General features: G+C 40.1%; 1 protein-coding gene across 3 annotated transcripts in view; it reads right to left on the reverse strand.

The window, feature by feature from the left end:
• Nucleotides 1-473: 473 nt before the first annotated feature.
• The window catches only part of LOC131897847 (cytochrome P450 3A25), a 59826-nt gene continuing 36581 nt past the window's right edge, over nt 474-23718 (reverse strand). For all 3 annotated transcript variants that reach the window (XM_059248807.1, XM_059248808.1, XM_059248810.1), the window contains 6 exons: nt 23470-23597; nt 21800-21866; nt 7819-7979; nt 4729-4955; nt 2976-3138; nt 474-920 (listed from right to left, as the gene is read on the reverse strand). In XM_059248807.1, coding sequence (XP_059104790.1) covers nt 825-920; nt 2976-3138; nt 4729-4955; nt 7819-7979; nt 21800-21866; nt 23470-23597 — 842 coding nt within the window. In that variant the 3' untranslated portion in view covers nt 474-824. The remainder of the gene's footprint in view (nt 921-2975; nt 3139-4728; nt 4956-7818; nt 7980-21799; nt 21867-23469; nt 23598-23718) is intronic.

A 23718-nucleotide genomic window follows, 5' to 3' on the forward strand; every position in this document is an offset into this window, starting at 1 on the left:
ATGCCTGCAGGCCCATCTCTATCCCAGGTGATTATAGGTTCTCTGGAGCTGACAATAGCAACAACCATGAATTCCAAAGAAGTCTGAGAAAACATGGCCTTTCAGAGATGTGAGTGGAGAGGAAGATGATAAAAAGTCAAGCCTAATAATAAAAACATTAGCATTTCACTTGAGTTATATTAAAAGCCCTTCAAAGATGACAGAATTAAGCTATGACTAAATTTCTTAAGCAATGTGTCAATTCAAAATGGATCAGCAGTACCAAACTTTGAGAGTCAAGTGCAGATCCCAAATTGGTTCACACAATGGATGACCATGGTGATTGGAAAGGATTATCATCATTTTTTTATCGATTCAGTGTTTTTCCCATTAATGTGTATAATGACACCACATATTTTTGAAAGAGATATTTACTTATATTCTCAATATCATAAAATTTTACGAAGAAACAATTTGATATACTTTTACCAACAGTCTATACAACAGTTTCTATTTTATTAAAAATTATTGGTAGAAGTAAAGAGAAACCATTACTACAGTTAGAGTTCAGAATTGATGGAACTAATTGGAATCAGTGTAGATTGTCCCAAAAGAATCAGAAGATGAATCTCCATATCTATGACTGACTTTGTTTCCTTTGAATCACATAATAGATGATACTCTGTATAGACACTGAGCATGTTCAATGCATTACTGAATACTAAATCATCAAGGAAAGTACATTATGCTCATTTCATCTGGGTTTCATTCCATGGTAAATTAAATTTGCTGGTGTTCCATGACACAGCCCCCTTGAAGAATATAGCATGGTTCCTGAGGGAAATTCATTCTCCAGTTATGGGTTTATCTCTTGACACAATCTTCAGGATGATGGGTTTTTCTGGTTGGAGAATTGGATGCCTGCTGAACTTCAGGGGGATCTGCAGTAGTTGAACAATCACAATGAGAAGCAATGAGTGAGGCACCAGCAATGATAGAAGTAAAGAGAACAGATACATTAAGGACCACAATGCTTTATACACATAAACATACACTATATATCACTGTCCTATATCCTACTTTATACCTACATATTCACTGATATAAAAAGCACTTATCTTTTTATACAGGCAAGTATTAGTTGAGCACCTATTGTGTGTAGAGTTAAGGAAAAAGTTATATTGGTTTGTGTTCTTTAGTGATTTAAATTTTAAGTCAAAAGGCCAAGTTAAAACTTTAGATCATAACTTAAGTATACAGAAAATGAATTTTGGAGGTTAATTTTACATTCACTGAAGTATAAGGTAATCCTGAGAATGTATCACATATTTTACCCCTATGGAGTGACTCAATTATCAAAGTGCCTGGGCACCAGGTTTGCCCATTCAGTTTAATGGTGGACAAGGATTCCAGGAAGCATTGGCCCTTGTTACCTTAGCTTCCAAGGGTAGTTTGAAAGATAACCTTGAGTAATTCAATGTTTACATAATCATTTTGCCTCAGTCTCTTCAGTCTTGAGGGGGTGAGGAAGCCTCCTCCACAGCAATTTGATCTCATTACAGGAAAGGGAAATTGTCATGGGGGAAGGGCGTCAGACTGTGGGTAACTGGAGCTTGTTAGGTGTTCCAGAGTCCTGCTTGCTTCCAAGATGAAATGCTCTGTCCATCTGTCCATCTAAACAAACTCCCACACACATTTATAGGACAGCTATATTGTAGCCATAGGCCACTTATATCCTCCTGGCCTCCCATGAAGAAAGGCAATGGAACAGGAAAGCACTGTATATTTCGTGTGTGTGTGTGTGTGTGTGTGTGTGTGTGTGTGTGTTAGAACTTAACCATCAGACAGTGATTTACATAGTATTTCCATTGTCTTAGCCACTGTTCAACTGCTGTGGAAAGCAGCTCTTATAAAAGGATTTAATCGGGGGCTGGCTTACAGTCTCAGAGGCTTGGCCTATTATCATCATAGTGGAGAGTGTGGCAGCGGACATGGCAGACATGATGATGGAGAAGGATCTGGGGACTACGTCTTGATCCACAAACAGAGAGAGCAACAACATTGGGCCTAGTGTGGGCATTGGAAACCTTGAAGGCCACCTTTAGTGATTCACATATCCTGTGTCACATCAGTGACTCTCAACTTTGGTGTACAGGAGACTAGCCTATATCTTAAAGCCACATTCTGGGTGCATTATTTCAATGTACCTAATATGGCCAGACACTGTGAATGTTTAAGGCTCTTTAGTAGTTCTAAAGCACAGTCAGCGATTGGGAGCCCCTGATACCTGGAAGCTTCTCTTAAGTCCTGGTGATGCCCACCAGTCACAAACCATGATAAGATCATTATTGTATGTTGTGTGCACAACGTCTCCCCATCTTGTTAACTTGGACGCAATTTCAAGGAGATTTCATGTAGTCGTGTCCCCTAATCTGCACTGACTCTAAATGAATTCCTTACTTGTGTTTTATTCAGACACAGCTCAGGATGGAAAGACCTTAAAGCTCATATCAGACTACAAATACCTTCTTTTGTTCCCTACATTATTAAATTATACGTGAGCAGTGTGGTGATTTGAATGAAAATTGCCCCCTCAGGTTTATGTTTGAATACTTGGTCCTTAGTTGACAGAACTGTTTGGGAAGGATTAGGGGGTGTGGCCTTGTTGGGGGAGGTGTGTCACTGGGGGGTGGGCATTGAGATTTCAAAAGACTAGTGCCATTCATTTCCAGCTTCTCTCTCTCTCTCTGAACTCTCAGCTGTACCTGATGCCATGCCTTCACTCTGACATCATGGACCTTCATCCTCTGCAACCATAAGCCCAATTAAACACTTCTTTTTTTTTTTAAAAAAAAAAAAAAGTTGTCTTGGTCATGGTGTTTTATCACAGCAATAAAAAGTAACCAAGACAAGCATTTTATTTTCTGTATGTAAAGCTCCAACTTTTTTCTATGAAAAGTTGAAACATTGTTTATAGAGAGAGTTTCCTGCCTCACCTCTGTTTCCTCACAAGGCTGGAGGGTGAAGTTCTGCAGGACTCTGACGACAGCGAGTTTCATGCTGATGAGGGCAAACCTCATGCCAAGGCAGTTCCTGGGTCCATTCCCGAAGGGCAGGTATACATAAGGATTGATGCTGCCCTTGTTCTCCTTGCTGAACCTGGAGACAGAGTGGGGATGCAAACGAGGCTATGGAACATGAAGACCCAAGAGCTCCATGTTTGGAGTTCTTACACCCTCAACCAGGATGGTGCAGCTTACATTTGTGGACTTGCAATTGAACCCTTACTGCAGGTGTCTGAATAAGGAACTATGAACTAAAAGTCTGCTCCACTCACACCAAAACAGGCATTTCCTGGGTTGTTGAGACAAGTGGAAATGAATGCTTTTTGAGAGAAAGCACATCCTTAGACAGAAAACATTCCTTTCAGGATGATGACGTATCCTGTCCTGAAAGACATATTGGGATTGGCCGAACTGAAGACAAAGTGGGCTCCTGCCTCACACTTAGGGAGGAGGAGACACCTCTCTGACACTGTGAGAAATGCTCATTTTCCCTCCCTATCACTCCCCTCTCCCCTCATTTCCCTTCTTTGTCGCTCCCCTCACCTGTGTTTTCGCTGTCAGCCTCTTCTCCTTCAACTCTCTTTTTCTTTTGAGAATTGCTTTTGCTTTCCCCCCATAGAGCAACCAAAGCCAAATAACTTTCTGGGGCACAGGATGAGTCTCTGCTATGGCATCATGAGTGACTTCCATGTCTACCTTCTCCACTAAGCTAAAAAATACCTACTGAACATGTAGAGCTGAATTTATTCAAATTTGTTTTTTTCATTATTTGACTATATAAGTGAAAATAAATGATTCTGAAAAAGTGACAAGAACAGGAATGATTGGTGTTTTAAAATTGTTTTTGATAATTTGTAGGAAAAAGAGAAGTATTTACATGTGATATGTTGTGAAATAATGCAGGAGTGTGGACAAATTAGGTTGTGTGTGGATAGGGAGTTCACATGGTTGAACACGAGAAATGCATTATAATAATTGTATGGGACTTAGGAGATGGCTTATTCAGTAAATTACTTGTCTGACAAGTGTGATGGTCTGGGTTTGTTCCCCAGAACCTGCACAGAAAGCTGGGCATGGTGATATATGCCTGTAATCCTAGCAGTGGCGAGATGGGAGGTGGCGATGATCAGATCCCTGGAATATGCTATCTACACTAACTTAGTGAAAGCCCTAGGCCAATGAGAGATCCTGTCACAAACAAAAGGTGAAGGGCTCTTAGAGAGAGGCTTCTGAGGTTTTCTCCAGACCTCAGACATATACATACATGTGCTCATCCACTCATGCACATACACCTACATATATATGTACCTACAACACACACATACAGAAAGACAAATGTGCACTCCCATGAGCACACACACATATGCACACACAATGTACACCTGCACAAGCACATATACACGTGGTTTTGAGATTTCAAAAGCCCATGCCAATCCTTCCCATGGATCAGGATACAGCTCTCAGTTACTGCAGCAGAGCCTGACTGAACGCCACCGTGCTCCCCACCATGATGATAATGGACTAAACCTCTGAAGCCATAAGCAAGGCCTCAGTTAAATGCTTTCTTTTATAGGAGTTGCCTTGGTCATGGTGTCTCTTCACAGCATGGAACAGTGACTAAGACAGACATTATATATTTAACCTGGCTGTTCATGGTGGGAACCCCTTCCCGAGGTCTCTGTACCTTTCAGGGCGGAACTCTTCAGGCTCTGGCCAGTACTCAGGGTCCCGGTGAAGAGGGTAAGTTGGTACCATAACTATAGTCCCTTTGGGAATGAACACTCCATTGATTTCCACATCCTTCTTTGAGACCCTCTCTAGTCTGTTAGCGATTGGGTACAATCTGAGAGTTTCATTCACCATCATGTCAAGGTACTCCATGTCCATCAAGGCATCATAGGTGACAGGTGCCTGGGAAGAAGAAACGGATGTTTCCAGATGAAGTTTGGATTTGATCTTCAATTAAGTTTGCAGGGCTATTGCATGTCAGAAGCTCCAAGGGCTAACCTTGATTAGTAGATCTCAGCCATTATAAATTATTCTGCACCTATGATGACCTTTGTCCTGATGATTTAGCATAGGAGCCATTTGGGACACTCCCCTGTCCAGATCCCCTCCTCGTCATCACTGTCCTGCTCTGATTTCTTCCCCATGTGAGCACATATGACCAATAAGACAAAGTAAGTGCACTGGGGGTCACGGTCTCATCTCCATAGACCATCAGTCTACACCAAGGAAATGCGTCATTGCGAGGAACAAACTCCCCACTCCTGGTCCAACCAAGCTGAAATTGACAATGCCACATCTTGGTAGCTCCTTTGCTTATGGGATTAGTTCAGTGAAAGGTATAATGGAGGATTCTGGGTAAGACAACAGACTACGAGCTGCCTCTGTGTGAGCTGGCGAAGGAGAAGATTCCAAAAGAGAAAAAAAAATCTTTTCTAGAGAAAGGAAGAGAAGAAGAACCCCTGAAACACATAAAGGAAGTGGCAGGACAGCTAAAAGGCATGGGGGAAAAGATGGGTGAACTCACGGAAAAGAAGCCAAGCTAAAGTTGGCTCCAGCTGCCCTGTGCCCTAGCAGGGGGAGGAAGGGAAGTCAGTGGTACTCCAAAAGTTAAAACAGGGGTTCTGATTGAAAGAGACTGGGGCCCTACCTTCAAGAGAAGCTCCTAGCCCTCACAAGCCTTGAAATCAATTCAGGTCTGAGTGAGACAGCAATGGCTTCTATGACAGAGAGAGTCCCATAGTCACTCAGTATGACTCAGAGAACTTATTGTTGCAAAATGACCAGCCAACGGGGCCAGCCAATTGGGACACAACCACAGGACATGGATCCTTTTGGTGATTCTAGGCTATATAAAGGTGACAGTTAATGCTAACTGGGACACTCTCAACCCTTAGTATATATCTAGAAGACTCTAAGCCAATACATCACAGAGATACTAGTGAACCTATTGCATTATTTACAATAGCTAAGAAATGGAACCAAACTTGATGTCCAACTACAGGTGAATGAGGAAAGCAAATGTAGTACTTGTGCACAATAGAAAGTTTATTGACCACAGAGATAAATGAGACCATAAAATTTGATGGAAACAGGTGCAATTAGAGATCATTATGTTAAGCAAGGCAAACCAAACTCAGAAAAGGTGTGAATGTAGAGAGGAGGGATGGAGGGATGAAGGGAGGGAAGAAAGGAGGGGAGAGTATATACAAAATGAAAGCAGTTCTGCATATTCCTTAGGGAAAGGAAGAAGCCTGATAAGAGAGGTTAGGAGAATGAGGGAGGGCAAAGTGGGAGGAGGATGAACACAAATCAACTTTAATGGCATGTATATAAAAATGTCAGCATGAAACACATTGCTTTGTGTGCTAACTTTAAAAAGAACATAAATTTTAAAATGTTTAAAGCAATTTCCAGTAATGACCAAAAGCCACATTCATTACCATCCTTGGAAGCTGGACCAGTGTACCAGTTTTTGCTTCAGGACCTGACGATGAGCTCTGGAGGAGATGTATTCTGTACCATTCTGCCCAAACAGCCACACAAGTCCCGGGTAACTTTACATCCCCAAATCTTTCAGTTTGAGCAAAGAGTTGAAGACAGTATGGCCATTGTGGCTGTCATTTAGTGTGACACTCAAAAAGATTATCTTGTAGAGACTTAGAGTTTGGTTTAGGGGGCTAGTGAGATGGATCAGGGGGTAAAGGAATTTGCTGCGAAGTCTGATGGCCTGAACTGAAACTCTGGAAACCAAATTTTGGAAACAGAGAGCTGACTACAAGTTATTCTCTGACCTCTATACACATGCTGTGGCATGGACACTTATGCACATACATTCACACACACGTGTACATGCATGTACACATATATACATAGAAGAGTGAATAATTAAAATAATTAATGATGGTGCTGTTGTTGTTGTTGATGATGATGATATTAATAATAATAATAATAGATTGGTTTCAGAGCTGGAGACACTGGCTCATCCCTTGGCTTCTTTACCTCTATCTATACCACTGAGTGGATTTCCATACAGCTGAAGCTGAAATATTAGACACCTCAGAGGCTTGATCTAGAGACTCTCTGAGAGAACTTGTCCAGCACACTGACTGTAATGCCAGCTCTGGTCAGCAGAGGGCACAGACACTCAAAGAAATTATGAAAGTGGATGCTAACTGCACACAGGTCTTCAGACAGGAAGTAGTCTGATACACTATCAATGCCATTATAAACCATAGGAAAGAAAAGACTCCCCTAATTCACACACACACACACACACACACACACACACACACACACACACACTCACTCATTCACTCACTCACTCACTCACATATAAATGCCATGCTATCAGACTGGACAGCAGAACCATTGAGAATAGTGTCAGGCCAGCCTGCTGAGACCAGTGAAGGCCAGCTTAGCACCATAGATAGCCCAGACAGCACCCGAGAACATCAGCAGAGATGACTGTCCAGACATCTGAGGGACTGGTGCTTACCCTTATGTGTCACACAGGTTTTCTGGTGTTTCTATTTGGTATAACAGTTATGATAGACACAGACACACCAGAGCCAGCATTGTATTAAAGATTGTGTATTTCTACAGGTCACATTCATCTCCCATGTCCCTCCCTTTGTTTCTTTTTTAGACTCTTGCTGGTGGAAGAACCATTGCATGGCTCCCTGTAAAAATTCTCATTGCCAGTGATGAGACATTTTCTTGTGAATTCTCCACCTCTGCCCTCCCTTTCTGGGTACCATCCACTCACCTTATTGGGCAGAGTTCTGTCAATCTCATCCTGAAGTTTCTTCTGCACATCAGGATGGGTGGCCAGTTCATACATCATGAAGCAAATGGATGTGCTTGTAGCATCATAGCCAGCGAAAATGAAAATAACGGTTTGTGCTGCCATTTCTAGATCAGACAGAGCTAAAAGGAAAAGAACATTGTAAATACGGAAGATCAAAGCAGAACATCATAGTTGAGATGAAAAGAAATTCAAATTGTGCTCCCAGCATCCAGGAAAGAACAGAGAAAGGCAGTCTAGTGTAGCTAGAGTTTTCCTGCCTTGCCCACAGTCAGGACAAATCTCTGTCACTCGCCAGTCCCACAACTGCTCAGACCCAACCAAGTAAACACAGAGACTTATAGTGCTTAAAATGTTTGGCCTAATGGCTCAGGCTTCTAGCTATCTAGTTCTTACATCCTAAATTAATCCATTTCTATAAATCTATACCTTGCCACATGGCTCGTGGCTTACCGGTGTCTTCACGTGCTGTTTGTCATGACGGCGGCTGGCGGTGTCTCTGACTCAGCCTTCCACTTCCCAGAATTCTTCTCCTCCTTGTCCCTCCTGCCTGACTACTGGCCAATCAGTGTTTTATTTACTAACCAATCAGAGCAACACATTTGCCTTACAGAACATCCCATAGCAGTCTAGGGTCATTGGAACTGAGTTTCACTCTGGTGTCTACCTGATATACCAGAAAAAGGTTGTTATTATTTTAAAATATATTTTATGTGTTTGGGTGTTTTATCTGTATGTATGTCTGTGCACCACATGTATCCCTGGTATCCATGGAGACTAGGAGAGGATATCAGATCCTTGGCAACTGGAATTACAGATGGCTGTGAGCTGCTGTGTGAGTGTTTTGAATTGAATCCAGGTCCTCTGGAAGAGCAGCCGTTGTTCTTAACTGGTAAGCCATCTTTCCAGTCCCAAGGTCAAATTATTTTAATCCCGGATGACCTCAGATCTATATTGTTGGTGACCAAATATTAGACCAAATTCATATCATCACAACTGGGCAATTTCAAAAACCAAGATTCTCTCTAACCTATACTGTCATCTTAGTGTGGGATGAAAACGAAAGTGTTGTGGTAGTTGACAGTGATTGGCAACTTGACAGATCTAGAGTCACCTAGGAGATAAGCTTCCAGGCATAATGCTGTGGTGTTATCTAGACTATTTTGCTTCCTGATAGGCCCGTGAAGATTTATCTTGACTAGGTTATTTGATGTGGAAAGACTCATCTTATTTCTAAACATTTACTTCTGTTTTATTTGCATGTGTATGGTGATTTTTTATTTGTACTGAAATGTGATTTTATTTGTATGTTAATAAATAAAGTTGCCTGGTGGTCAGAGCTAATAGCAAGCCATAGCAGAGCTGGGCATTCATGGCACATGCCTTTAATCCCAGCACTTGGTAGGCAGAGCTAGGTAGATCTCTGCGTGTTCAAGGATACAGCCAGCATTGGAGACACATGCTCCAATGTGTATCTGGAGGTCTGTACAGACAGGCAGTGACGAGGCAGTCACATGGTTGGGTTTACAACCAATGAGAAGGCAGAACAGAAAGTCTATATAAAGACAGACAGAAAGTAGGTCTCTTTCAGAGAGGTCTCTTGGCTGAAGAGGATAGCTGCAGCAGGCGGGTAAGGCTCTTAGCTCTGATCTCTTGGCTTTCTTCTTTGCATTGGTTCTGTGTTTCTTATTTAATAAGATGGTTGGTTACATCTACATTTGGCGCCCAACGTGACAAGAATCCATTAAAAACCACTTGGCTTGGCTTGGCTGCAGGTCTGGTTTCTGGCCTGAGCGGCCCGGCTCCCTAGCTCGGGCCCACCTCGGGCCCAGGTTGGCTTGGCCTCAGGCCGGACTGACTGTAGCCCCAAGTGGTTGCATGCAGTTGGAGCTACTTGCTTAAAGCTGGTGTTACAAACAACTCAGGCCTGCCCTGCTGAACAGGACCCCTGCCTATAAAGCCAATGTACATGGTTGGAGCTTAAGGAAGCCAGAGCCAAGGCTTGACTCTGCTCAAGCGGGAACACGTGGCTGGATTCAAGCTCTTAGGCAGAACTTGTGGCTATGCTTTCTCTCTCTCTCTCTCTCTCTCTCTCTCTCTCTCTCTCTCTCTCTCTCTCTCTCTGGATTCACACCTCAGACACTAGGTGGCTGTTTTGAAATTCCCTCGGATTTCTACTATTCTACTCAGACTTAGTAAGTCACTTAACATATCAGATATTTTAAAGGAAACTATTTAAAAGAGAAATTTTTTCCACATTAAAAAAATGGGTTTTATGTGTACATTGGAAGAAAATTGGGCTTTGTTTGAAATTTTAGGCAGTCTGACAATGGAACAACTATATGAGAAGATTAATGTTGATCAAATTATGCAGTTTATTACTATGCATATCCTCATTTTACTATTTAAAAAGATAGTCAATTTAAGTGCCAGGATAACAGTTTTAGAAAAACTTGTTAAACCTGTAAAAATGAATCATAGAGAAATTCAAATTCAGACAGAAGAAATTAACAGTGAAGTTGTTTTAAGATTGGATCATAAGGTTACAGAAAGAAAGCCTGTTTTCATACAGTCACCCTTAATTTATCTGGTAACCATACAGCAGTTGCCTAATCAAATGACTACACAAAATATTTGGGCTCCAATTGAAATGTTAGATTTACGAATGTTTAAGGAGGCAATAGTATCTTATGGCATGCATTCCCCATATGTAAAGCAAATGTTAAACTCTTGGTCAACATATAATAGGATTATACCACAGGACTGGTGGAAGCTGGCACAGGCTGTTCTGGAACCCAGTAAAAGGCTCCAGTGGCAAATCTGGTTCAGGGATGAGGCTAAAAACATAGAAAAACAATGGAGGGATAAAGGAATACAAGTCTTCCAGGATCAGCTTATTGGAGAAGGCCAATATGCTTCAGTACAAACACAATGTTTATATGATGTCCAAACCCTAATTCTATGTCGAACGGCAGCTTTGAATGCATGGGACAGAGTTGAGGAACCAGGAAAAAAAAACTGAGTCATTTACAAAGGTTATACAAGGCCCAAAAGAATCTTTCACAGATTTTTTTACAAAGACTGGCTTCAGCAGTAAAGAGAATGGTCCCGGATTCAGAAGCTAGTCAGATAATAATTGAATCTTTGGCCTTTGGGAATGCAAATGCAGGATGCAAAAGAATAATCAGGCCATTAAAGGCAAGATCTGCACCTTTGGAAGATTGGATTAGAGACATGGTTAATGTTGAGGCTCATGACCATGATGCTATGTGGGTAGGAGAAGCAATTTCAAAAGGTTTGAGGAATGTTAGATGTTTTGAATGTGGAAAGCAAGGACATTTGACAAGGGACTGTAAACAGGTCATTCCTAGAAACAATGTTTCTTCAAGGAACAATGGCAACAGAATGCCCTTTCCTTCTGGAGTATGCAGGAGGTGTGGTAAGGGAAAACACTGGACCAAGAATGTAGATCAACAAGGGATAGACAAGGTAATCCTTTGACTCAGTCTTCAGGAAACTCCCAGAGGGGCCTCATGCAGGCCCACATAACAAATCCAGTTCAAATCTTTCCTGCAGTCATAGAGGAAACCCCTGCTCAGAGCAATTAAATAACCAAATGCCTATTGGAATAAATCATGCTGGTCAGGATGATGAAAGAGAGAGAATAGAAAATTCAGGAAAAAACATAAAGAGAATTTTTTGGCAAACTTCTATTAATGAACAAAGACCAAAATTAACAATAAAAATAAATGGTGTTTTGTTGTCTGGTCTGGTAGACACAGGTACGGACGTTACCATAATTGTACCAGAATTTTGGCATCCAACTTGGCCTCTTCAGGAGGTAAACGTTCAACTCTTAGGAATTGAGACATTATCTCAAGTGAAACAGAGTGCAAGATGGCTTGAATGTATAGGTCCAGAAGGACAAAGAGGAAAATTAAAACCATATGTGGCTAACATAGCTATGAACCTGTGGGGTCAAGACTTGTTGCAACAATGGAATACTCAGATTAACATCCCTCCAATCTCCGAAACAAATCATAAACTAGCACATGTTTCTGAGAGAAATATTAGAAGGCATTATTCTGAGTGCTCACCAGCCATCCATATTATACAAGAATAGGGCACAACAACTGATGATCTTCCAAAGACACCAACAGCTCTACCTTTAAAATGGTTAACAGACAAGCCTGTTCAGCAATCGCCTTTAACAACAGAGAAACTCCAGGCTTTAGAAGAGCTGGTAGAAGAACAGTTAAATGCTCAGCATATTGAAGAATCAACCAGCCCTTGGAATTCTCCTGTATTTTTTATTAAAAATAAATCTAGTAAATGGAGAACGGTAACAGACCTTAAAGCAATTAACAAAGTGATTCAGCCAATGGGCTCTCTACCGTCTGGAATTCCTTTGCCTACTCTGTTACCAAAAGGATGGCCTCTCATAGTTATTGATTTAAAAGACTGTTTTTTTTCAATACCCTTACAAGAAAAAGACAGAGAAATATTTGCTTTCACAATGCCTACTTATAATAATTCTCAACCGGTTAAAAGATTTCAATGGAGGGTCCTCCCACAGGGAATGTTGAAAAGCCCAACTCTGCCAATATTTTGTACAACAGCCATTGGAAGTGATATGTAAAAAATTTCCTAAATCTATAATTTATCATTATATGGATGATATTTTACTAGCTGACTCAAATGCAGATACTTTAGAAAGAATGTTTGAAGAAGTAAAGAAAATTTTGTCTTGCTGGGGATTACAAATTGCTCCTTAAAAGATACAAAGAAGAGATTCTATTAATTATTTAGGATATAAAATAGAGCTACAAAAATTTAGACCACAAAAGGTAAAAATTAGGAGAGATAGACTACAGACTCTTAATGACTTTCAAAGATTATTTGGAGATATTTCTCATCTATGAACTATTGTTGGGGTAAAAAATGATGAATAATTTGTTCAAAACCTTAGAAGGTGACGAGGACTTAAATAGTCCAAGAGAATTATCACCTGAAGCTGAGAAAAAATTGGCCTTGGTAGAAAAGAAAGTACATGAAGGGCACATGGATTGTATTGATCCAAAGCTGGATTGCATTATGGTTATTTTACCCTCTAGGCATTCTCCTACAGGAATATTAATGGAGAGGGAAGATATTATATTGGAATGGATATTTTTACCAAATAAACCAAATAAAAAATTAAAAACTTATGTGGAAAAAAATCTCTGACTTGATTTGGAAAGGAAAATTGAGACTTCGTCAGTTAGCAGGAATAGACCCAGCAGAAATTGTCGTACCTTTAACTAAGGAGGACATTGAAAAATTATGGACAAAAAGTGAACCTTGGCAAAGAGCTTGCAGTAATTATTTGGGAGAAATTAACAGCAAATATCCCAAAAGTGATAGAATTGATCTTATAAAGAGAGCTGATTGGATCTTGCCTCGAATTGTATGGGAAAAACCCATATCTGGAGTTCGTACATTTTATACAGATGCAACAAACAAGGAAAGACAGGTTACAAATCTGAAAATTTAAGTAAAGTGGTTCAAAGTCCTTATAATTCAGTTCAAAAATCAGAATTATATGCTATTCTGTTGGTATTAATGGATTTTTCAGAACTTCTCAACATAGTAACTGACTCTCAGTATGCTGAAAGAGTAGTATTACATAATGAGACTACAGAATTTATCCATGATGCTTCAGAATTAACTTCACTATTTATCCAATTACAAGATACAATCAGGAAAAGGAGTCATCCTTTATATATAAAATTCACATCCAATCCCATACTGGTCTGCCAGGCCCTCTAGCACAAGGCAATGATGAGATTGATAAATTGTTGATAGGAAATGTGCTGGAGGCCTCAGAATTTCATAAAAAACATCATGTCAATAGTAAAGGTTTAAAAAAGGATTTTTCCATAACCTGGCAGCAAGCCAAAGAAATAGTAAAGAAATGTCCTACTTGTTCTTTCTACAATCAAACGCCATTACCAGCAGGATGTAACCCAAAGGGTACTCAGAGGAATGAAATCTGGCAGATGGACATGTTTCACTTTGCAGAATTTGGAAAATTGAAATATGTACACCATACCATAGATACTTATTCAGGATTTCAATGGGCAACTGCTTTGAGTTCTAAAAAAGCTGATTCTGTAATTACCCATTTGCAAGAAGTTATGGCCATCATGGGTATACCTGCACAAATCAAAACTGACAATGCTCCATCATATGTCTCCATTAAAATGAAACAGTTTTTTGCTTATTACAATATAAAGCATATTACAGCATACCACATAATCCTACAGGTCAAGCAGTTATAGAAAGATCAAACAGAACTCTAAAGGATATGCTAAATAAACAGAAAGGGATAACAAAAACCCCCAGAAGTAGACTACATAATGCCCTATTAACTTTGAATTTTCTCAATGCCAATGAGAAACGAACAAAAGCTGCAGAGACACATTGGATAATAGAAAAAACTACAGAATTAAATCATCCTATATACTTTAAGAATGTGCTGACCTCAGAATGGAAACCAGGATATGTTTTACATTGGGGACGAGGTTTTGCTTTTGTTTCTACAGGAGAAGATAAGCTGTGGGTACCATCAAAATTAATAAAGATTCAATTTGGACAACAGAGATCTCCTAATTAAAGGAGGTGATAGTTCATCAACCAGCATGAACATCCAATTTTAACTAACTTATACCGGTAACACATGCCTTTTCATTTAATCAGATAATAACTTACCAAAAAGGAAATTACCAAAAAACCTTGGGGAAAGGTTTTTGTTTTTGTCTTTTAGGAGAATGAAGGTTAAGGAATTTGAAGAACACTGGACAAATGAGACAACTGAAGGAAAGGGACAAATCATCTATCCCAGGAAACAGAGTGAAATGGCGCATGAGTATATCATCTAAAAAATTTTATGTCTTCCTAAATGTTTGTTTCTGCTCTTCTCTAAAGATCTAACACTATTGGTCTTCTAATAGTCCCAGTTCAATTGAAATTTAAAGCTGACTTTGGAGTTGGAGAATAGCTCTCTCCTTCTTTAAACTCAAGCATGTTGTTAAAAGGAAAATGCAAACTCCTTGTATCATGCCAGAATAAAAGAGCCATCTTCTGCTATGGGACAGGAGAAAAGCCAAGTTAATTAAGGGACTATTCTATTACTAATCTCAACTCTTTGATTCTATTCTGATTCTTTAAACTTTTCTTAAAGTATGAATTTTATATCAAAATTTACAAGATTAATATATATATATATACATTTTAAACTTTGTTAAGATGTAAATGGTCATATAGAGTACTAACTAATTCTAGAAAGAAAAGGCTTCAATTAGCTGCATATATATGTCTTTGTGTTCGAGTCTCTTATCAGTTTGCAGGAAATCATGGCCAGGCCTAACATCAACTGAAGTCTCCAGGAAGAAGATGGGGCCCCACAACAATAACAATTCCACGTGGACAATAATAATATCACTAAGCTGACGAACATCACTACAGATCAGCTTTGAACTACAAAGTTCTCAGAGCAATTTTGAGAGGGCCAGCTGAGATGATCCAGTCTCAAAGACTACTTGAATAAGGACTTGAGATAAACCCTGAACTTTGGCATTATACACAGACTGGATAACAAAGGATATAGTTACCTTTCCTAGAATTTGACAATTAACCTAAAATTTTTCTTTCAGGATAAAGATAACTTCGCTCATACCCAGCAGGAAGCAATTTTAAGAATACGACACCCACATTCCCAAAGAGGTGGTGTGGGGTGGGTGGTTTTTTGGTCTTTTTAATGGGTTTTGGGTCTGGGATAATTTTCATTGATTAGGGGGGGTGGTTACAAGTTGTTGTCAAGGGTTAGCAAAAAGGCTAAGCAAAGGAGATTAGATTTAAGGTTCTTGTTTTTTTTAAAAAAAAAGAAAAGAAAAAGACAATTACTAGTTTTAAATACTTTACATTGGATTGGATTATTTTATATTGTATACAAATTATATATATTGAAATTGATATTGTTAGAAAATGCTGTATGTATATTTCTAATTGTACTTATACCGTTCATTTAACAAATAATACAATTTTCTGATTCTTGAATGTTATTAGGATATAAAGAAATCAATGTCAGCAGTTAGACATTACAATAGAACTTGTAGTCATATTAGATATGTTTTAAAAATTGAGCAGATATATTTTAGATAGACAGGTCATCTTCAAACCCTTCAGAGATCTACAGAATATGGCATTTAACATGTTTCAGTAACTTAGAAAATTTTTCTTTTTTGTTATGACTATGAGACATGTTGGCTCCTGGCAGTACCAATCTACTTCAGAGAAAATATGGGCATTGAAGAAACTGCGTATGGAGTTAGCTTTCATTGTGGCAAAAGTTAGCCACTGGACAACAAAGTATCCTCGAATCAACTGACGAACAGGACAGACAGGACACGAAACAAGGACTACTGATTCTTGCCAAAACAAGTGTTTTTATGGCTTTATCAAAAGGCATCTTCTGAGGCCAGGACAATATAGTACCATCCCTGAAGTGGCCTTCGCAATCCAGAAAAGGTACAGTGCCCTTTTCTTCGAAGGCAGCTGAACAGGCAGTGGGCCGATGGCTTCTGATGTGCAATGGAACAGCAGCTGAAACAGTTATTCTTGAGGAGTAACTAAGCTCACGCCTCTCAATAGTAGAATGGCATTTAATAGAGAGATGTGGAGAAGAACGGGATGCTGAGATGAAGCCATATATACACCGCCAAGAAGAATGGACAGCTGAATTAAAAAACCATCAACAATTTCCAGAATTTAAAATCCTGACTCATGACATGACACTAGTGGAATTCAGGTGTTTCTGGTATATAGACTGCTCTCACCCAATGTGAGGTTGAACTGTTGACCTTGTGTACATCCTACTTCACAAATGAGTCTGTCAGATACACTAAGCCTATAGGCTGAAGATGATGCCCCAGCACTGCGGAGAAACCTCAGGTGACTGTCCAGGCAGCTGGCTGTTTCTGTCAACTCACAAATATTTTGGAAGTTGCTTGCATGCATTTCCTGTTTTTATTTTTGTTAGGTAATATTATTTCCTTCTTGGGTCTCTGACGGAGTTGAAGATTAGTTAGTTATAGTTGAAGATTAGTTAGTTATAGTTGAAAACTAGTTAGGATAGAAAGTGAATTAGGTACATTTTGGACTTACCAAAATAGGATAGATAATGGAATTATTTTCTCTGAATTTGTCAAATACAAATGGACTAGACAATTTTTACGTATTTATTACTTGTATATATTGTATATAGTTAATATACTTTTGTATATAGTTTTTCTTTTGTTAGTTATAACCTTTTTCCTTTTTTCTGTTTATTAAAATAGAAAAGGGGAAATATGGTGATATTTTATTTGTACGGAAATGTGATTTTATTTGTATGTTAATAAATAAAGTTGCCTGGTGGTCAGAGCTAATAGCAAGCCATAGCAGAGCAGGGTGTTCATGGTGCATGCCTTTAATCCCAGCACTTGGTAGGCAGAGCTAGGTAGATCTCTGTGTGTTCAAGGATACAGCCAGCATTGGAGACACATGCTCCAATGTGTGTCTGGAGGTCTGTACAGACAGGCAGTGACGAGACAGTCACGTGGTTGGGTTTACAACCAATGAGAAGGCAGAACAGAAAGTCTATATAAGGACAGACAGAAAGTAGGTCTCTTTCAGAGAGGTCTCTTGGCTGAAGAGGATAGCTGCAGCAGGCGGGTAAGGCTCTTAGCTCTGATCTCTTGGCTTTCTTCTTTGCATTGGTTATGTGTTTCTTATATAATAAGGCGGTTGATTACATCTACACATGTGTGTGTGCACGACCACTGAAGCCAAACGATGGTGTCAGATCCCCTGGAGCTAGAGTTACATGAGCAAACTGGGGTCAGTGGGTAATGGAGGGCAAGGGTCGAGGGAAAGAGAGCTTAGGGGAGCAGGAGGTCCCAGTTGGATCAGGAACAGAATGGGAGAACAAGAAAAGAGATACCATGATAAATGAAAACCCCATGGAAATAGGAAGAAGCAGAGTGCTAGAGAGGTCCCCAGAAATCCACAAAGATACTTCCACTATAGACTACTGCCAATGGTCAAGAGAGTGCCTGAGCTGACCTGCTCTGGTGATCGGATGGCCAAACACCCTGTCATGATAGAACTCTCATCCAGTTTCTGATGGAAGCAGATGTAGAGATCCACGGCCAAGCCCCAGAAGTCCAATCGGCGAGAGACAAGAGGGATTCTATGAGCAAGAGACATCAAGACCATCATTGGAAAAAGTACAGAGACAACTAGCCAAACTAATGGAAACACATGTACTGTGGACCAATAGCTGAGGAGCTCCCATGGTACTGGAGTAGGTGCTCTGGATAAGTGAGACAGTTGTTTAGCTTGAACTGTTTAGGGCAAGTGGGACCAGTACCTGTCCCTAGCGCATGAACTGGCTTTTTGGAACCTAGTGCCTATGGTGAGACACTTTGCACAGCCTTGGTGCAGGGAGGAGGGACTTGGACCTGCCTCAACTGAATGTACCAGGCTCTGCTGACACCCCATGGGATACCTTGCCTTGGAGGAGGTGGGAATGGGGGGTGGGTTGGGGGGAAAGGCTGGGGGATGAGAGAAGGGAGAACAGGGGGAATCTGTGGTTGATATGTAAATGAATAGAAAGTCTTCTAATAAAAAAACTAAAAACTAAAAACAAAAAAATTAAAAAAAAAAGAATTCATTCATTTTGATTTGGGGAACCTTAAAATAGACATGGTGTCTAATTCAAAATGAAAACAATATGAAGTGGGTATGAGAAAGTTCTATAATGCTGATTTACCCATAACAAATTTTGTCTGAGAAAAAAACACAGCTATCAAATTATTTCTTCTAGTAAGAACAAATATGCTACTGAATTGAATGACATTACAAATCCAACATTTGGAGTTTTCTTGTCTGCTATAGTAACCTATAGCCATGTTCAGATCTTTGTATTTTTCATTCATTAAACAAATTACAGTTAATCATTGGTGCTAAACTTATAGCCACATGGGTCTAGTGGGGGCCTTAGTGACTACTATAGGAAAACAGTGCTTTCTTGCTCACAGGACAGTGTGTTAGGCCAGAGAGACATGGGTCGATAATCAGATAGAAGATAAAGATGCTAAGCCAGATGTGTTCACAATGATGTGCTAAAGTAGGCCCACCCACTGTTAAATATTAGGGCTTCCACGATGTAGCTGTCAAATCACTAGCAGCCTGAAATCAAATCCTGTAGAATGATGGTATTCAGGTCAAATACATAGGTCATTTGTCTTAATGTTTTGTTTGGGGAAAAGTGAAGGGTAGATAGAACAAGCCTGTTTATATCCCTGCACATGGATGAGCATCATAATATTTAAGTTTCTTAAGTCTCTGTAGAGATATTCAGTTTTCTTAGCTTCATCCATTGAAAGGAACAATAGAAATATTCACATTAGACCTGTTTTGGGATTCCAGCTATCACTAAGAGTAGCCAAGTGCTGTGGAATAATCCTCCTGTACACTATGAACATGTATTACTCTCATTGACTAATAAAAAGCTGATTGGCCGGTAGCCAGGCAGGAAGTATAGGTGGGATAGCAGACACAGAGGAGGCTGGAAAGAACAAGATGGGGTCAGAGAGTGGCCAGCCAGATGTAGAGGGAGAAGGATGAACATGCCATGGTAATAAGGGTACCACCATGTGGTAGAGTGTAAATGTTGAATATGGGTTAATTTAAAATGTAGGACCTAGTTAGTAATAAGCCTGAGCTATTGGCCAAGCATTTATATTCATATTCAGCTTCTGAGTCAGTAATTTGGGACTGGGCAGTCAGGACAAGGAAACTCCATTTGCAGTCAGGACAAGGAAACTCCATTTACAGCCAAGATTTCTTTGAAAAGTAGCCATTTCTAGGGAATTATAGAGAAATAGAGAGACACTTGGAATATCTTTCACTAGAAAGCAAGAATATGCTCCAAAAATGATCAGTGTGAAGACAAAGAATCTTCTGGATGTTTTTCTAGTGGAGGAAGATGGGTACCACTATTCACTGGCCAAAACTCATAGAATAGAGACCAGGATTCAACCTTACATAAACAATCTCAGTGTAAGTCCATTTTATAACACATGCACCACTCTGCAGGGCAGGGGTGTGGACGGTGGGGATGGGTGTTACGTGTACTCATGGGCAGGAGTATATTGGCGATCACTACACTTTCCTCTCAGTTCTTCTATGACCAGAAATTGCTCTACAAATTAATGTCTCTTATAGGAATTAACAATTAATAAGGGTTGATAAGATGGCTCAGTGGATAAACGTACTTGCTGAGCAAGCCAGGTGGATTGAATTTGATTCCTGGACCCATGTAAAGGTGAACAGAGAGCCCTGACTCTACAAACTTACCTTGTGACCTTCACATGCGTACCATAGCTGGTGTGACCATTCACCATCAAAAAAATGATTTATAATAGTAACAGTAATAATAATAATAATAATAATAATAATAATAATAATAATAATAATAATAACTTTAAAACTTAAATGAAAGGGGTCTGGAGAGATGATTCAGTGAGTAAGAGCTCCTTTTGTGCCAAGGGGGAGGTCCCGAGTTCAAATCCTCAGAACTCACATAAATAGGTGTGGCCACACATTCTTGTAACCTCATCAAGGTAGGGAAATGGAGACAAGAGGCTCACTGGGGCTTTCTGGCTGCCAGTCTAGATCCACATTCATCTAGAGATCCTGCCTCAAATGAATAAGACAGAGAACAACAGAGCTGAACACCAACATTCTCCTCTGGTCTTTGTGAACAGAGAGAGAGAGAGAGAGAGAGAGAGAGAGAGAGAGAGAGAGAGAGAGAGAGAGAGAGAGAGAGAGAAAGAGAGAGAGAGAGAGAGAGAAACTAAAATGAACAGAAAGGACCCACCATGTCACACAAAAGGGCCATGAGTGGACACGCATAAGACAGTTGTATGCAAAGTAGCTAGTGATAAAAGTCGAGAGCAACAGGGAATGCATGAGATCACAGTGACAGAAGCAACTGAACAAAATTTAAATAATTAATAATAGAATTAAAATTTTTTAGATGATAAGAAGAGGACATTCCTTTACATTGGGTGATGACTGGTAAGTATATAATAGTAAGAAGGTCATCATTCTGTAGCTATAACAGTAATAGTAGTTTTCATCACGAAGCATCCACAGATGGTATAAAACCAGGAGGTTAAAAGATGAAGAAGGAGCTGGAGAGATGGCTCAGAGGTTAAGAGCACTAGCTGTTCTTCCAGAGGTCCTGAGTTCAATTCCCAGCAACCACATAGTGGCTCACAACCATCTATAATGAGATCTAGTACCCTGTTCTGATGTGCAGGCACACATGCAAATAGAACGCTGCTGTATACATAATAAATAAATAAATCTTTTTAAAAAAAGATAAAAGATGAAGAAGAGCTGGGTATATAGTTTCCCAGATACAATTTACACAGAGCAGAGTCAATTGCAGATGAAGTTGTTGAATACAGTTCTACCACTCACTCCCAGGGATCATCCCCGCTGCTTGACAGCATGCTTCCTGATTAGGGCCCAGGTGCAAATTCCCAGGCAGAGATTCAGAATCCGTGGGATTGGAAGGGACCGAGAATCTGAATCTGCTCTGACAGATGACCCAGAACCACTGAGGACTTCTGGGCATGAAAGGTTTCTCTGTGGCTGCCCTACAGGCTCTGGTCCAATTACACCAGTGTACTTCTATAAAGCTCCCCTGGACATCATAGATATCATCCACGTGCTTGTCTTTCAGAAATTTGGCAGAAGTTTCCATCCTGGACCACCCCCCATGCACATGTCTGACACCCTCTTCTCTCTGAGCTTCTTGATCCACACATGGTAAAGAGTCCTGGGTTACCTTTTGGGGACTCTTCGCCTTTGGAGTTCTGAGTGTTCATCATCAGCTGAAGAAAATCCACTCGGGTCTGGAGGAGAAAGAGAAAAGTCGATGATGGTCATCTAGCTGAGAGGTCAGACTTGAAACAGGGGTTGAGAACTTCACTTCCCTTCTGAGAATATGCCCACCTGAAGTCCATTGGTGTGGCTTGAGCCACCAATGAATAAAAGCATGTATGGGGCTGAAGAAATTGCTCCGTGGTTAAGAGCACTGAATGCTCTTGCAGAGGACCTGGGTTCAGTCCCTAGCACTGATAAGGTGAATCACAATCACTTGTAACTCCAGTTCTGGGGATCTGATGCCCTCTTCTGGCCTCTGCAGGAATTGCACACATGTGGTACACAGGCATACAGGCGGGCAAAGCACCCATATACTTAAAATAAAAATAAAGGAAAATTAAAGCCTCTATCAGCAAGCCTTGGGGAACAAATCATTTCCATGGGAGAAATGCAGTTTTTGGTCTTTGTTTCTCTGATCTAAGTTTCTTCGGCTTCTGAGCAGATTCCTGGCCAAAGAGCTGCTGGCTCCTTCTCTCATGCTTGCTCAGAAAAGTTCCGAACTCCAATTCTCTCTGTTCTCTTACCACAATGCTTAACCAACAGCCTCCTTGATTAATTCTATCTCTAGTATTCGCTTCCAAGCTTTGTGTGAGCATCCCCTGATAGTCCACACTCCAGGCACTACAAAATTCTAAGTGTCGCCACAGTTGCCCTTCTCCCTGATCTGCAGACAAAATTTTTGTGGCTTCCAGGCTACATAGCAGAGCTAGGTTAGCAGCCTGAAAACTGATTGTCCAGAGAAGATATTTACCTTTTGGGTGAATGGCTTGTGACCTCACTGCCAAAAAAAATTCCCACACACAAAGCAAGAAGTACTCAAATTTAACATGGGCCAATCTCTACCAGGTATGACCATACTTCTATTGGAGAACATACTAAAATAAGAAGTTTAAAACTGAAACCATTCTTTTGATGATATAAATTTTAGGTACAGAATAGTAGTAGTAGATACAATTTGTAAGTACAAATTCTGTTTTTTGACTCTTTTCAATTAAGGGTGGTGGCAATGTTTTTTACTTGATTGGCACTTATCTCAGGGAATAATAACTTTCACTCCTTTTGGCAAATGTGAAACTGTTTCTCTATTATTCTCATATAGCATCACCCAACTTCTGTCTTCTTCTTCTCCCTAAAATGTTAACATTATCTTGCTCTAAGCACAGTTTTCTCTATTCATTTTTAAGAGAACACAGAGGAAAATACATAAATCACACACTCACAGCCTGACACATGACCCAACCCTGAGCATCATATTAAACCCTGAGCATTATGACCAAACTCTGAGCATCATAACCAAACCATGAGCATCAAAACAAAACCCCAAGCATCATGACCAAACCCCAAGCATCATGACTAAACCATGAGCATCAAAACCAAACCCTGAGCATCATGGCCAAACCATGAGCATCAAAACCAAACCCTGAGCATCATGGCCAAACCATGAGCATCAAAACAAAACCCTGAGCATCATGACCAAACCATGAGCATCATGATTAAACCCTGAACATCATGACCAAACTCTGAGCATCATAACCAAACCTTGAGCACCATGAAAGCAGCACCACATTTTACCTTCTGGTTTGAATCAAGGCGATTTTTCTTCATCCTTGTTACAAATTTTTTGAAAAAGTTCACTGATTGTCTTGGAAAAATGGAGAGATTTAACAACTCATATATTGGAGTAAGGAATGGAAACAGAACTACAGAGAAAAAATACAGAGAATAAGTAACTATGGACTGCCCAGCATCAATGGATATGCCTACAATGCAAACTCTATACTTAAGGCTCAGGAAAAATCATGGACGAGGAGGAGTGTTGTA

This window comes from Peromyscus eremicus, chromosome 23, assembly GCF_949786415.1.
Source record: "Peromyscus eremicus chromosome 23, PerEre_H2_v1, whole genome shotgun sequence".
In the NCBI taxonomy this organism is placed as follows: domain Eukaryota; kingdom Metazoa; phylum Chordata; class Mammalia; order Rodentia; family Cricetidae; genus Peromyscus; species Peromyscus eremicus.